This window comes from Ceratotherium simum, chromosome 3 (assembly GCF_057802395.1).
Source record: "Ceratotherium simum simum isolate JZ-2026a chromosome 3, ASM5780239v1, whole genome shotgun sequence".
Lineage (NCBI taxonomy): Eukaryota > Metazoa > Chordata > Mammalia > Perissodactyla > Rhinocerotidae > Ceratotherium > Ceratotherium simum.
Genome location: NC_141902.1, coordinates 96,186,909 through 96,202,578, shown reverse-complemented (window position 1 = coordinate 96,202,578; position 15,670 = coordinate 96,186,909). Strand labels below are relative to the sequence as shown.

The 15,670-nt window shown below is 46.9% G+C and overlaps 1 protein-coding gene across 1 annotated transcript; it reads right to left on the bottom strand.

Moving 5' to 3' along the window:
• Window positions 1-11,023: 11,023 nt before the first annotated feature.
• On the bottom strand, window positions 11,024-15,299 carry MEX3B (mex-3 RNA binding family member B). The gene is made up of 2 exons (XM_004431999.3): window positions 14,688-15,299; window positions 11,024-13,861 (listed from the first exon to the last, which is right to left on the bottom strand). The coding sequence occupies exons 1-2, from the start codon at window positions 14,968-14,970 to the stop codon at window positions 12,411-12,413; spliced, it is 1,734 nt and encodes a 577-aa protein (XP_004432056.1). The 5' UTR covers window positions 14,971-15,299; the 3' UTR covers window positions 11,024-12,410.
• Window positions 15,300-15,670: the final 371 nt, after the last annotated feature.

The following is a 15,670-nucleotide window of genomic DNA, read 5'->3' as shown; positions in this document are numbered from 1 at the left end:
AGCACATTGGTGCTCCTTCATGATCTTCACTTCTCCTTTTATGCCTGTCTTGTCTTTGCTTCTAAATGCATAATTCGCCTAAGGAGATGGAAATAGACTTTTTAATATACATAATCAAGATAAACCTAAAGCAAATTGTTTCAAGTTGTATACAAACCATTGTCCCCAATCCTCCTATTGAAGAGCAGTTCTTTTCTTATTTGAAGTCATCTTCAACAGATATAGCCATTCCCCGGGGCTGATTTGAGCTCTCAAGTTGAGCCTGTGGGTAGAGGTGGGGACAGCTGGACTTCTCAGGACGGTTAGAATATCACTAGGCATGTGTATGAAAGCTTTTTTGTCCCCCATCAACTTTTTTCCTATCCACATTCCCCTGGTGGGAAGGAAATCTGTGATAAGCAAAAATATAAAAAAAAGAGGGCTATGACTTAGAATAGTCAAATTCATAGAAACAAAAAGTAAAAGGGTGGTTACCAGAAGCTAGAGAAGGGAGGGAATGGGGAATTAGCATTTAACGGGTACAGAGTTGCAGTTTGGGAAGAAGGAAACGTCCTGGAGATTGATGGTGGCTGCACAACAATGTGAATGTATTCAACACTACTGAACTGTACACTTAAAAATGGTTAAAACAGTAAATTTTGTGTTATGTATATGTTACTAGTTTTTTTAAGTTAAACATAATAAAAAAGAGCAACCTGTTAGTAAAATAATATCTAGACATTGTGCTATGAGAAGCTGCCACCATTAGAAAGATTTGATTGTCTTGTAGATGCTCCTCTCCGTAGACTCAGAAAGACTTACACTCTCTCCTACAGTACACAGGACAAATGTGCCTCCCACCAGGAGGGGGATGTTAGAACTTTGAGGACTTTGCATCCCTTCTTTAGGGTAGAGTTGGAACCCTCGTGGGAGGACAACAATATAGAGAATATCAAGAGAATCATGGCAGACAAGGAAGAGAGAGGAAGCTAGAAAAATGGAGGGAAATCTGCACACCCATCTGAGTAGTCTCTGTATGAGTTGAAAGGAGACTCCATGAGAAAAGTCAAGAAGTACTCACAATACCTGCACTCCGATGGTCATTGCAGTATTATTCACAATAACCACGGTATAGAAACAACCTGAGTGTCCATCGACAGATGAATGGACAAAGAAAATGTAGTGTATATATATATGTATACACACACACTGTGTGTATATATATACATGTATGTCATACATGTGTATGTCATATACATACATGTATATGTATATATGTGTACATATATATACATATATGGAATAGAATACCATTCTAAATTCCACAATGGAATATTATTCAGCCTTAAAAAAGAAAGAAATCCTGCCATTTGTGACAACATGGATGGGCCTAGAGGACATTATGCTAAGTGAAACAGCCAGTCGCAAAAGGAAAAATCCTGCATGATTTTACTTATGTGTGCAATCTGAAATAGTCAAACTCATAGAAGCAGAGAGCAGAATAGTGATTATGAGGGACTGGGGGGACAGGGAAATGGCAAGGTGATGATCAAAGGGCACAAAATTTCAGTTATGCAAGATAAGTTCTAGAGATCCACTATATAGCATAGAGCCAATAGCTAACAATATTGTATTGTATGCTTAAAATTTTCTAAGATGGTAGCTCTTATATTATGTGTCATGACCAAAATAATAATAATAATATTAAAGGGGCAGGAGGAAACTTTGGGAGGTGATGAATATGTCTATGGCCTTCATGGGGGTGATGGTTTCAAAGGTATATTCTTATCTCCAAACTCATTGAATACACTAAATCTGTATGTAAAAATGTATGTAAATACATATATTAAATATGTATCACTTTTTATATGTCAACCATACCTCAATAAAGTAGTTTAAACAAAAAAGTGCTCTGCAGCCTCTTCCAGACTTTCAATCTATTTACGGTTTCCAATCCATTCCCCACTCCTCCCCAACAGGTCCTTAGGTGTTTGGGGAAAGAACATGGCCCCTTCAGACAACTTCTCCAGCTGGCCCACAGCCAAACCCCATGATAGAGCCTCTACTTGGAGAGCGGGTCCAGTCCTTACCATCTTCTATATCCAGTTATCTGGCCATACATCTGGCAGCGAGTGTGATGAAGCCTTAATGGCTTGTATCAGGACTGCCTTCAGTGTAGGCCAGCAGTATGACTAGGCCGTCAAGAAAGCGAATGCTTCCTAAGGCCACATGAACGGAAGGAGGGTGCCCCTGCTCTGCTCCCAACAGTCTCCACCTGGAGTACAAGCGTCCAGTCGTGGGCCACTGGAGCTCATGGTGAATGGTGCCCAAACACATCGTTTACAGAAAAGTTAAAGCCCTAAAGCTGGGTAGCATGACAACAAGAAGATTCAGGGTCTCATGGTCAGTGTCTTCAAATCTCTGATGGGCTGTCAGGTAAAAGAGAAATTTGATTTGATCCATAAAATGAAAGCTGTTGGGTGGAGTTTCAGCTTTTGACTCCAGGCAAGGATCAGCTTTCTCATAGTTGGACCTGCCCAAAGGCACAAGGGGATGATGTTCACTGCCCCAAAAGTCTTCAAGAAAATGGTGGACTGAAAAGGGGATTCCAGCACTGGTAGAGGTGCCGTTTACACTTAAGCTCTCTTCTTGCACCAAGAGTCTGCTAAGCCATGAAGTGCCTCATTTCATTCCCTCCTTCCCAACCCAACCGCTGTCTCCCTGGGGCTGGGGTCCTCACCGCCTCAATCTTGGGTCACTGATCTCTTTTGCAAGTAATCAGTCCTGCCTACCACCAGCAACCTCATCTTCCTAAAATATGTTCTTTAGGGTGCCGCTCTGTTCAAAGGCCCCTTCCCAGCCATATTAAATGTAAATGCTTCTCTTTGCCTTTCAAATCTTTGATAATCTCCCTCCACCCCAATGACTTCAGAAACTCTGCTCCAGGTAGACTTTTCTTTTCTCTGTCTCACCAGGATTCCACTTGGATCTTTACTTTTTTAAAAAATCAACACATTTCCTAGGCAGAGAGAATAGTTCAGGCAAAGGCACAAATATATAAAAACACAAGACGTATTCAGGAAACAGTAAGCAAAAGCATTTACTCTAAAATTCCATGGTCTAAAATTCCATGACAGTTCATTTAGTCATCACCTCAAACATCCTCATTCCTCTATTTTTAATAATGGTGACCTAGCCACCGAGACTTAAATCCCCATATTGCCCTGTCCATCCTCACTCCCCAGAGATCCCCTCTGCCACCTCGCACTGTCAAGTCTATTAATTTGAACCATATGAAATTGCTTATTATGAAATTATTATTGTAGGTCAAAATGGTCCAATATCAGCAATTTCACATGATTCAACCTAATACTTTTTCGAGGCCCTTACAACTCTCTCCTCTTCTCCTCTCATCATCCCGGATGCTCTTCTACCTCACGCCTCACCATTTACCTCCCAGATCATGGCCACGGCTGCTCACCAGTGTCTCTACTCCAGCTTGTCCTGGCGTTTTCCCAGCTTATCTGGTTCATGGTTATTAGAAAACAGGGTTCCCCAACGCCTGCAAAACACACCCCAAAACACTTACAGAGCTTTTCAGGCTCTCCACAATCTACATCTGACCTGCTCCAGCAAATTCATCTTCTACTCTTCTGTTCACCTGGAACCCTCACTGAAAGAGGCCTTACACTCACTCAGTCCAGTGGTTCTCAAATCTGGCTTCCCATTAGAGTCTCAGGAGGAGTTTTTTTTAATCAATCAATCAATCAGGACCTACATTCATTCATATAAGTATTTACCATGCCTAACACTTAAAAAAATTGTTCTAATAGATTTTATTTTTTAGAGAAGTTTTAAGTTCACGCTAAAATTGAGCAGAAAATACAGACAGTTCCCACCTACCCCCTCCCTCACACACACACAGCCCTGACATCAATATCCCACATTACTGTGGTGTATTTGTTACAATCAACGAAGCAACACTGACACATCATTATCAACTAAAGAAAAACGTTTTTAGGGGCTGGCCTGGTGCCGTAGCGGTTAAGTTTATGTGTTCGGCTTTAGTGGCCCAGGGTTAACCAGTTTGGATCCTGGGTGCGGACCTACTCACCGCTCATCTAAGCCATGCTGAGGCAGCATCCCCCATAAAAGAATTAGAAGGATATTCAACTATGTACTGGGGTTTTGGGGAGAAAAAAGAAAAAGAGGAAGATTGGCAACAGATGTTAGCTCAGGGCCAATCTTTCTATTGAAAAAAAAAAAAGAATGTTTTTGAATAGGTAACATGTATATATTTTTTAAAAGATCCAAACACTACAAAAGGATATACAGGGAAAAGTAAGTCTCTCTCCAGCCCCTGAGCCCTGACCCCCAATCTCTTTCCCCAGAGGTCTAGTCTATGGATATATAATCATACTTGTATGTATGTCTCCATACGCAATTTTAATACAAATGTAGCATACTATATACACTAAAATTCACCTTCATTTTTCCCCTTAATAATACATTCTGAAGATTGTTTAATATCAATACAAATTAAGCTGATTCATTTTTTTTAACAGCATTTTGCAAAGTTGTCTAAGGTATGTATTTATATCTTTAACTAATCATCCCTGTTGACGGATATAGGGAGTTTTTTAAACTGCAGATTTCCAGGCCTCATCCCAATGTATTGAGTAGGAACCTCAAGGAGTGGACCCAGGAATTTCTGCTTTATGAACCTTCTCCAGGTTACTTTCATGTAGGCATCTCACGGGACTAGTTTACGAAGCAATAAACTAGTCCATCCTTCTAATAGTCCAGGTGAGAAAGCCGAGGATGAAGGATATAAAGTAATTTTCCCAAAGTTGGAGCAAAGATTAACAGTACAGCTGGGTTCTCGGAACAGGAACTGTGGAGGTGCACCATAAAAGTGTGGCTGTGATAAGTAACTGCAAATATCACAGTCCTGTTTATCAAGAGGCTTTAGGTGATAATCTTCTTGCAGTGCAGTTCACTGATGATGCAGTGCTTTCTGAGTCATCACAGGAATATTAAGGCAGCGCCATCACTGTTTTAATGAGAAGTGTGTTTTACTGGACTCTAAATCCATGGGTGATAGGTTTGGATATTTTCAGTAAGAAACCTATAAATTTACTCATAAATTATTTGGTCACTCCTGGCTGTTCTGTAAAAGAAGGAATTTTCTGTATGTCTGCACAGGGCGTGGTTAAAGACGCTAGTTTCCAGAAATCTCTAGTCTCAACTTTACCAGTGACTCCTTGTTGGGCAAAACATTTAAGCCCAGTTTCTCACACAGTAAAATGAGGATGATAATGATACTCTCCACCGTCTCCTGTAGTTGCTGTGAGATAATCTATATGAAATCACTTTAAAAGTATAACGTCTCCCATATAAAATAAAATAATAGGATTGTATCACTTTTAAAGATATGTTGCCCATCAAAATGTTCTATGTAGATTTGGCTCAAGCAAAATTGACTGACACCACTTATGCATCCTACTTTAAATTTTTAAATTTATTTTTGACCTACGAAAGTAATATAATCACATAGTAAAAAAAATCCAAAGGTCATGAGGATATAAAATGAACAAATAATAATAATAGCAAACATATGACATAGATATAGATACATAGCACTTACCATAAGCCATGCATTATCCTAAATACTCCTCAGAGCAACCCTTGGAGGTATGTTATGATTATCATCTCCATTTCATAGATGATAAAACTGAGACACAGAAAAGTATAGTAACTTTCCCAAGTTACACAGCTAGTAAGTAGCAAAGCCAGTTTTCTGTCATCACCCCCAAATACCCGTCTTTTTCTCCAAGGATGACCGCTGTTTAACAGTTAATTGCATATCTGTATTGTTTTCTATTTCTGCATAACAATTGCCCTGAAACTTAGAGGCTTAAAACAACAAGCAGTTATTATCTCACAGTTGCTGTGGGTCAGGAGTCAGGGTTTGGCTTAGCTGGGTGTCTCTGACTCAAGATCCCTTATGAGGTTGTAGTCAAGACGCTGGCCAGGACTGCAATCTCATCTGAAGATTTAACTTGAGGAGGATCTGCTTCCAAGTTCTTTCACATGGTCACTGACAGGTCTCAGTTCCTCATGAACTATTGGACTCAGAATCTCAGTTCCTCATGGCCAGAGAGCTCCCTCAGGTTGTCACCAAATGGACCTCTCCACAGGGCTGCCTCAGGACAGGGCAGCTGGCTCCATCTAGAGTGAGCGATCTGAGAGATCGCACCCAAGACAGAGGCCTGTCTTTTTAAACCTAATTTCAGGAGTAACATCCCATCACTTGTGCCATATTCTGTTCATCGGAACCAAGTCACAAAGTCCAACCCTCACTCAAGGGGAGGGGGTTCCACAAGTGTGAGCACCCGAGGAAGCAAGGATCATCGAGGGCCATCTTAAAGACTGCCTATCATGACAGCCTCTAAAACTTTTCTATGCATATAAAATTTTTTTTTTTTTTTTTTTACAAAAAGCTTATCCTTTGCATTTGCCTTTACAGAAATCAAGGTGATCCCCCGTTTATTACAAAATCTAGAATTCCACTGCGTGGAGGTTAACGTAATTTAATAAACAAGTCTCCTATTGATGGGCATACAGGTTGTTTCAAGTAAACTACCTTTTTCACTAATTTTCCAAGTATGTATTGAGCACCCCTGTGGCCCTGGCTCTGTGTTGGGTTTTGGGCACACAGAGATGGAAAAATGAGACCCCCGGGCTCAAGGCATTCTCGGCCTAGTAGGGAAAAAAGACAAGGAAACAAACAGTTGTGAAAAGCCCTGGCAGGTGCCACTATGGAAGGAGGTACAAACTGCCATGTAAGGCCCCAAAGAGGGACTCAACACGTCTGATAATCCATAAGGAAGTAAACCATCTCTCTTCCCACAGGTGAGCAAAAGTCATCAACCTGCCCTTTGTTTCACCCGCACCTTGCATGAAAACATGTGCTCTAGTTGGAAACCAGCATGAAAGACTCACGGGGTGGGCAGCATCCCTAACACCAGTCTTAGGCCATGCCCAGATCCTACAAGGTCTACTAAATGCCCTAGAAAATGAAGTCAACGGGAGAGGGGAAAAAAAACAAAACAGCCAAACAAAGAGCTTGGCATTCTGGAGACCAAGCAATTGACCACATTTCACTTTTCAGTCCGAGTTTTGGCATCTTTTAGTCACTGTCTAAACTATAAATTAGGTCACATGACATTTTTATGGAGTTTTTTTTTAGAGAGAGAATTCTGTACTCATTTTATCCTCATCAAATGCTTTTTTTAAATCTACCCAGAAAGGAAATATTATAGAATTAGCTTAATATTCATTGTTCCATTGGTCACAGAACATCCAAGAGATGACAAAGCCTTGCAATACATGTCACAGAAATGCCCCTGTACTCGTAAGGTGCTAGTCACGCTTTTGGTTCCCGGCAGCATCAGTGTGTGGCCCAGAGTCATTATAGCAACCAAGCCCTGCTCCATTTTTCAAATCAATTACACTTATCATTGAGAAGGGAACATCATTCCCGTGGTTGACTATCTTGTGACGAATGAGTGCTCGCTTTTTCTGAAAATCCCTCCTATAAAAACCTTTTTTTCTGAAGCGGTAAAGATATGAGCTTTGGATTTAGGTGGACTCAAGTTGGAATCCTAGGTCCAATGCTTATTGACTACATGAACTTAGGTAAGTCATTTTTCTCTCCAACTCAGTTTCCTTACCTTTGAAACGAGTTTATTCATACTTATCTCATTGGGTTGGGTTAATGTGAAACCCTTAGCATAATGCCTGGTTCGGAGTGAGGACTCAATAAACTAGAAACATCGTCACTGACGTTCACTGGGCCAAGGTGAGGGATACTTAACTCTCCCTCACTTCCCCCTTCCTAGAAAGCAGGTTGGCCTTAACTGTGGGGGGAGAGAGACTTTAGCACTGTAAGCATCACTGGGGTGGGGGAGGCAGCAGGGCCAGGTTTAGACTGGGTCAGGGGAGGGAGGAAGGCAAAAGGGAGGCAGGTGGGATTCAGTATTAGAAGGGCCCTTGCTCTCTAGTCAGGGAGGGAAAGATCCTCTTAAGGGGAGAAACAGTGAGTGTAGCCAATACAAATCCCTTCTCCTCCAAGTCACCTTGCCCCCACGAAGCTTTAAGGATGATTACCACCAGCATTGCACTGGCCAGCTCAAAACCCCCATGAGGGGGGAATTTGTTCATATTTCTTGGAAAGATAAGGTGTAAGAGATAAAAGCTCTGGATCACTCTGTGCCTGAAATTTTCTGATGATAACAGGGCTTTTCCCATGGGCCAATTTGAGTAGGATAAGGGGACCCATAAAACAGGGAGAGGAGAAGAGCTGCTGGCACAGATCCATTTATAGAATTTCTCCATAAATTTGTCTCACAGCTACAGGCAGCCTGACAAGGCAGAAAGAGTGCACATGGAGTCAGAAAACCCAGGTTTGAGTCTGGCGGGACTGCATTCTGAATATTCGCATTTTACTACGTACAGGCATAGCAAAATCTCAGTGGTGCCTCCCTCACGGTTGTAGAAAGAATCCCAGGAGAGAACAGAAAAGAAAGTGCTTTGAACACCCCATGTAAGCATTATGTAAGCATTATTGTTATTAATTGGGTACAATCTACCACTCTTTGGTGAATAAAATAGAATTCCTTAATTTTGGCCTTCTATGCTCAGACACGAGCCTTGGCCTCCTTCACAGTATTTCTGGTATCACCAGAGCTGCCCTGGGAATGGGTAACCCCAGAAGACCACTCAGGGCCAACCTTTATGCATCTAAATGTCAGAACACTATCACCAATTTCAAGGCAGTGAATAAACAGCAGGGAAGACATATTTGCTTTGTCTACATCAGGGTTTCTCAACCCTGGACTGGATAATTCTTTGTTGTGCCTTGTAGGATGTTAAGCAGCATCTCTGGCCACTACCCACTAGATGCCAGTAGCACTACCCCAATGGTCATAACCAAAGCTGTCTCCAGAGATTGCCAAATCGGCGGCGGGGGGGGGGGGGTGCAAAATTACCCCCAGTTGAGAAGCACTAGTCTACATGAAGAAAGAAAACATGGAACAAATTAGAGGAGAGGTGTCTGTTAGCTGTGTTTTTATTGCTGCAGAAGACAGATTTCAGGGGCGTGTAGAAGTAGAAAGGGAAGCTGCTGACAGTCACAGGGCATAAATGTGGCAGCTCTCCTCTCTCCAGCTGGAGGACTGTCACCTCCACGGCCAATGGCCACCTCCACAGTTGTCATTTGGGGGACCTGGGGGATGGGAAAAAAGGCTTGCCTGGATCAAAAGCTAATGCCATCTAATACCACATCAGATGTGCCCACATCCTCTGCTGGTGACAAGGACCTCCCTGCCCTGCAGAGGAAACCGACGGTAGAGAGCTCTCCCTCCTCTCAAGAAATCTAGTTTTATTTATATTCCAAAATTTCATGTCAACAAAGGGGGCCTCTCACAGCAAAGAAATACAAGCCAGCCAAGGGTACATCAGCAGCCTCAGAATTGGATCTTTTTTCATTTTCCCAAGCAGCATATGGACCACAAGAAATCTCATGTGTATCAGCCCCTGAGAGACTCAACAAATCAAGGCTTTGATTTTTCCTTGCCTTCTCTGTCATCATTCTGCCAAAGTGGAAAAGCAAAGTTACATTACTAAAGAAGCAAGTGTAAAAAGAACCTTGGTTCTTTTCTAGGCATTTCCAAACAGCTGAAGGAAAGGTGGAATTGGACTTGGTAACGTTGCTCCTTGCCAGGCCTCAGCTATCTCTCAGTCCTTGAGGGAGAAGAGAAGGGGTCAACACTGCCTGGGAACGTCCCAGAGTTGAAGACGACGCCAGAAATTCCCCTAGCAGGGCCATTCCTTTCTCCTCCCACCCCAAATGCCTCTCTCCTGCCTCTACACAGCATCACTCAAACCACACAGAGCAGGAGCTATGACATATGCAGTGACTGGATTTCCGGACAAATAAAAACACAAAGGGGACAAGAGGAGCCACCAATATCCGTGTTAGAGCCCCCTCTTTGGACTCACCTGCTAAGTGTGACCCATCAGCACAGACTGAAAGCCTGCCACATTCCAGGCAGACCGTTCTCCAGGGGCAGCTCAGCCGGGAAGTTTGCTGGAACTTCTGTGGTGTGGTCTGGTCATCCCTAAATACTCTCTAGAAGGCAGAGTTCAGGTCAAGTGAAAGCACTTGGCTCCCTCCCCTGAGAAAGCCCCACAGCCAGCTGGGGAGCAGGTGCAGCCTGCCAAAAGCAAACAAAAACTTTGCTCAAACAACAACAAACAGTTAACACCCGCAGCCTGTCAACACCAATTAGCCTGCCCTAAAAGCAGAAGCCTATTAAAACCAGTGCTCAAATTCAGCAGGTCCTCTGAAAGCAGGAACTGTCCTGGCAGGGCTTCCCCCAAGAAAGTGACCCTGGATGGAAACTCAGGACAGCAAGCACATCTCTTAGGCCCCTACACTTAGGGAACCAGGCTGGGCGGGATTATGACTTTCTTGGGCCCTAGGCGCTTTTGCTTTCACGGGCTCCTTCCTCCATAATAATAATAATAAAATTGATTTTTAACCTAACTTTAAATACTTAATATTTTATTTTCTCAGTGTTTTAGGCAAATTTTAACAGGTTTTTGTGGGCCTGAAAATTAAGATATTTCCTTTGAATGTTTTCATTTCCTTTGGGGTTTTTTCTTCTACTTTTAAAAGAAATGAAACATTTTCCTGGGCCCCTAAAAGTATTATGGGCCCTAGGCACTGTGTCCACTATGTCTGATGGAGAAATAAGCCCTGATTCAGTAGAAACTTGCAAGTTTTTAAAAATACTGTTGCCCATGGCCCATACATCCTGTCAAACCCAGCTCTGGCCTCTTTTGAAAGTCCATTCTATTGATAAAATACTGACATAATATACCCGGAAGTTACATATCTCAACTCATCACTTTAAGAGTGATCCTTACACAGGTAGACTCCAAGACGCTTACAAAAAAATCAAGTCATCACGAAACATAGATTTTCTTCAATATTTTATTTATATAGAAATACTTAAAAAATGAAGTAGCACCATTACTTAAGTTTTACCTTTATTATGTAGAACTTTAAACGTCAGAAAAATAAAACTCTTGATACAATTTCAAATCTTGTCTCAGCAAATATAATATTAGTATTTGACCATGAGGTTAAAGGCCCTTTATCATAAAATAAAATATACTTTGTTTTTTAAACTTTGCTCAGTAAAGTACATTTAAGCTCAAGTAACATCACCTACATATACATAAACAAGTGGTAAACAAATGTATTAAAATAGAAATACTAAAACTATAGTGGTGCAACAGAATTTTTGTAACTTGCACTGAATTCTATTTATACAAATGTTAGAAAGCATCAACAGTTCCTTTTGACATGTTTATACATTTCCACTTTTTTGTAATAATATAGAATAAAATATGCTTTATATCACTGAATAGAAAATATGCTGGGTGAAGCAGATCTAGAAGATTTGTCTGAACCTATAAAATCTCCATCCCAACAGAATACTGTTCAAAACATTACACATTTTATGGTTTGTAATTCCGCCACAATTGTGTGATTATTAAAATAATACAGTGTTCTTTGCCATAAGGCCATACTAAAATAAAAAGATTTAACCCAGCTACAAAAAAGTTCACTGAACTTAAATTAAAATACTTGTAAACATCTTTGCAATATGAAATATAATTTTTCAAGTCAAAAAAGAATAAAATACTTCAATCTGTATTAATGCAATTTATCTTTAAAATTTTTAAATGTTTTTAATATATAAGAGATATGTTACAGTTTCTTTAACTTTAATAAAGCTGCAGTATCCTGGTTTCACAGGAACTCCTGGCCCTTCCACGAACATTCAGAAAGGATCCACTGTGTTCTATAATAAGCATCGTAGGAACCCAGCCACAAAGGGGAACACACTACAACAGTCCACACATCCCATAGCACTATTATTGTCATCTTCATCATAATAATTATTGTTCATTTTTTCCTACTTTAAGAAAATGGAAAACTTGTGGGTTTTTCTTCTTTTGAAAGCTTCCTATTAAGTACAGTGTAAAAACTATCATTACTAGAATGTCGCCGTTCCTATTATTTATAGAGCATGCATTTCAGGCGGTTCACAGGTTTCCCAGGCCACAGTACTCTTGACGCAGATATCCTGGCAAGTTCCTTTGTTTAAAAATTAAATTTTAAAAATTAGCGGATACTACAGCTTTCCAAGCTCCTCTCGGATCTCAGAGTGTGAGCAAGGGCGAAGGAGAACGTGGGGCACCAAGGAGGCGAGGCGGGCGGGCGCTGGGGTGTGAGGATGGAGGGGAGGAGGGTCTCCCCTCCCCGGCGTGGTGCGCGCAGGCGCGCGCTGCCTTCAAGAAAAGATGCGGATGGCCTGAGTGACCGCGGTGTGGCAGACCGGGCACTCCGGCTCGCTCTTCTCGCAGATGCGGTTTGCGCACTCCATGCAGAAGAGGTTGTGGCCGCAGGGCACCAGCGCGGCGATCACTTCGCTCTCAAAGCACACGGAGCAGTCGCGGCTGCCCTTACGGCGCAACCCGGAGGAGGACGATGAAGAGCTGGAGGAGGAGCTGGACGACGACGAGGAGCCGGATGTGTCCGAAGGCTGCAGGCCGGGCAGCTGCGACCCCAGCCCGTTGGCAAAGGCAGCGTAGGCCAGGCCCCCTCCGCCCGGGTCGCTGCGCACCCGGCGAGCCAGGTGGTGCTCGCCCGCCCCCGGGGCCATGTGCAAGGGCGGGGACAAGCGCGGGCAGCTGGTGCCCGGGTGCAGCCGGCGGTGCACCAGCAGCCCCAGGTTGGCGTTGGAGGGCGCGCTGGCGCCGCCCCCGGGAAAGACCACTGAGGAGGACGAAGCGGACGAAGATGCAGAAGACGAGCAGGAAGAGGACACGGGAGCTGCAGGTCCGCCTCCCGGGGACCGCTCGAACTGGGCCCAAAGAAGTGGCGCCCCAGCCGGCGGGGCAGGAGCCGGGTCGAAGGTGGGCTGTAGCTCAGGACAACTGTCGGGGGAAGGCACGGAAGCTTCCCCCGCTGTGTAGGTGTATCCATTGCCATTGTTATTGTTGTTTCCGTTGTGGGCAAAGCTGAGCGCGGGGCTGGGGGGACTGTAGTCCGCCAGGCGCGGGGTGGCGGCTGCGCTGCCGCTGGTCCCCCCGCCGAAGTAAGAGTCTGTGGAGGCGCTGCCAAGCGAGCTGGAGCTGTCGTTGCGGTAGCTAGAAAAGGGCTTGCGGCCTGGAGTGGGCGTGATGCTGGGGGTGGGCTTGCTCCAGAGGCTGCCTGGGCCGGACCCGCCGGACCCATGGTGCAGATCAAAGCCCACATCGGTGCCGTTGGCATGGAAGTCGTTCTCGTCTGTGAGCTCAATGATGCCGCCAGTGCGCAGGGCGATGTGCGCCTCGATCTCCTCGCGAGCTCGGTCCACGTTCTCAGGCATGCCGGTCACCTCGAACACCGGCTCCTTGTCGCGGCTGGGCGTCACGATGTACGTGTGCGTCTGCTGCTGGATGCGCTTGATCGTGGCGCCCTTGGGCCCCACCACGAGCCCTACCACGCGATAGGGCACCCGCACCTGGATAGTGGTCTGCCCGGGCAGGTTGGGCGGCCCGGGCACTGCGCCGTTGAGCGCTGTGTTCTTATTCCGCGAGGCGCGGATCATGGAGAAGTGCTCGGCGGCAGAGATGATCTCCCTCCGAGCCATGGCCACATCCTCCTTCCTGCCTGTCACAACAAAGACAGGCTCCTCCCCGCGAACCGGGGTCTTGATATAAGTGTTGGTCTTCGCCCGCAGCGCTTTGATTTTACAACCTGGGAGTCAGGGTGCAGGGGAGGGAGTGGGAGAGAGAGACAGACACGCCCATTATCCCGGGGTACCCGCAGAGACCTGGGACAGCCCGCGTCCAGGGCAGCGGGACGGCAGGACACGCGATGGGCGGAAAGGGGGCGGCTCCCTCACTGACCCTGGGCCGCGCCAAGGGCTGGGAAGCGGTTCCACCCGCGAGGCGCTCGAGGAACAGCCCATTGGCTGCCCAGCCCTCCCCCAATGACTGCAGTCGTCCCGAGACAAACCCGAGAATCCCAGAAAAAGTCAGCTGGGGAGATGCCGCTGAGATCCAGAGGGGCGCGCCATCCGCCCTGAAGACGCGGCGAAGGGGGTTCAGGGAAGACGGCCGGAGCCGCGATCCCCCAGCACGGGGGGACTGGTGGGAAGGGAGGGCAGTCCCGGGACCCATTGTTCCTCCTCTGGGCTCCATTCCGCTTTGCAGAAATCCAGAATCCTCCTCCCATCCGATGCTCACTCCTCCTCCTCCCCCCTCCCAAAGGACCGATCAAAGGCCCCCTCCCCCAAGCATCTTATATTTAAATTATATTTCCCCCGGTGGGCTGGGTGGGGGACACTAGGGGAAAAGGCAGTGATTTTAGCAGGATAAAGTGCATCCCGCCGTGGCCGCGGCGCGGCTCCGGGAGACAGCCTGCCTGCACTTTCTTTGTCTGGGGCGCCGGCCCATCGCGCGGCTCTTCCTCCCTCCTCAAGGCTCCCCGGCGCCGCTGATCTCGATCCCCCTCGCCCCTTCCCGCGGGGCGGTGGCCCGAGATCCTCTCCCCTTCAGCTCCCCATCCCTGCCGGACCCACCTTGCCGCCCCACGATCTCGGCGACATGCTCGGAACTGGGCACCGGCACGCACTCGGTCATGTTCACGCTCTTCTTGCGCGGCTCGCTGTCGTAGAGAGAGGCGCCCTCGTCACTGTCTAGCCCCAGAAGGGAGAGCTGGTCGAGCGCAAGCTGCAGGGCTCTTTGGTCATCCAGGGTCTCTCCCCCGCCGCCGCCGCCGCTGCCGCCGCCTCCCCCGCCGCTGCCTCCCCCTCCGCCGCCGCTGCCGTTGCGCTCCAGGTCTGCAAACAGCGAGCTGGGCATCGCTCCGCCGTGCGCGCCGCGCCTCCGCCGGCCCTCGGCTCGGCGGCGAGAAGCTGCAGCCACAAAGGCAGCCGGGAAGCGAGTGGTCAGGGGCGGGGAGGCCGGTTGGCTGCAGAGGGCTCCGTTGCTCCTTTCTCGGCGCGGAGAGGAGTGGGTTGCTCCGTGCAGTCCGCGCCGGGCAGTGGCTGCAGGAGCCCCCGCCTGGGTCCCCACCCCAGATCTGCTGGCGGGTGGGGTGGGGGCAGAGCTCGAGCGGCAGCCGCGCGTGCCCCCGAGTGCCCGGCTGGCTGGCCACAATGCCGAGCAAGAAGCGAGCAGGCGAGCGACAGCAGCGTTTCTTTAAGGAGCCCCTCCCCGGCTCCTCCACTCCCTCCCTCCCGCCCGCCCGCCCGCCCGCCCTCACTCAGCGCTTTTTCCTCCTCTCCTCCCCGCCTCTTGACTGAGCCTCTGCAGCCAGACGGCTCCGGAGGGGGACGAGGGAGGCGCAACGTCACCGGCGGGAGCTGACACTACAATGCTACTGACACTATCACTGGGGGAGGCGATTGGCGCGCGTCGGGCCGGGGGCGGGCGGAGGCCGCCGGCTAAGCAAGCGGAGAGCGAGCGCCCTCACCCCCGCGCTCGCCGCAGCCCGCCCCGTCCTCCTCCTGGCCGCGCCCCTCCCCCGCCGCCGCTAACGCCTCTCTTTGTTGTCTAATGC

Excerpts from the sequence above, each read along its gene's own strand:
- MEX3B (XM_004431999.3), bottom strand. The coding sequence starts at position 14,970 with ATGCCCAGCTCGCTGTTTGCAGACCTGGAGCGCAACGGCAGCGGCGGC. Across the intron at positions 13,862-14,687 it reads CGAGATCGTGGGGCGGCAAG|GTTGTAAAATCAAAGCGCTG; the intron begins GTGGGTCCGGCA and ends CCTGACTCCCAG.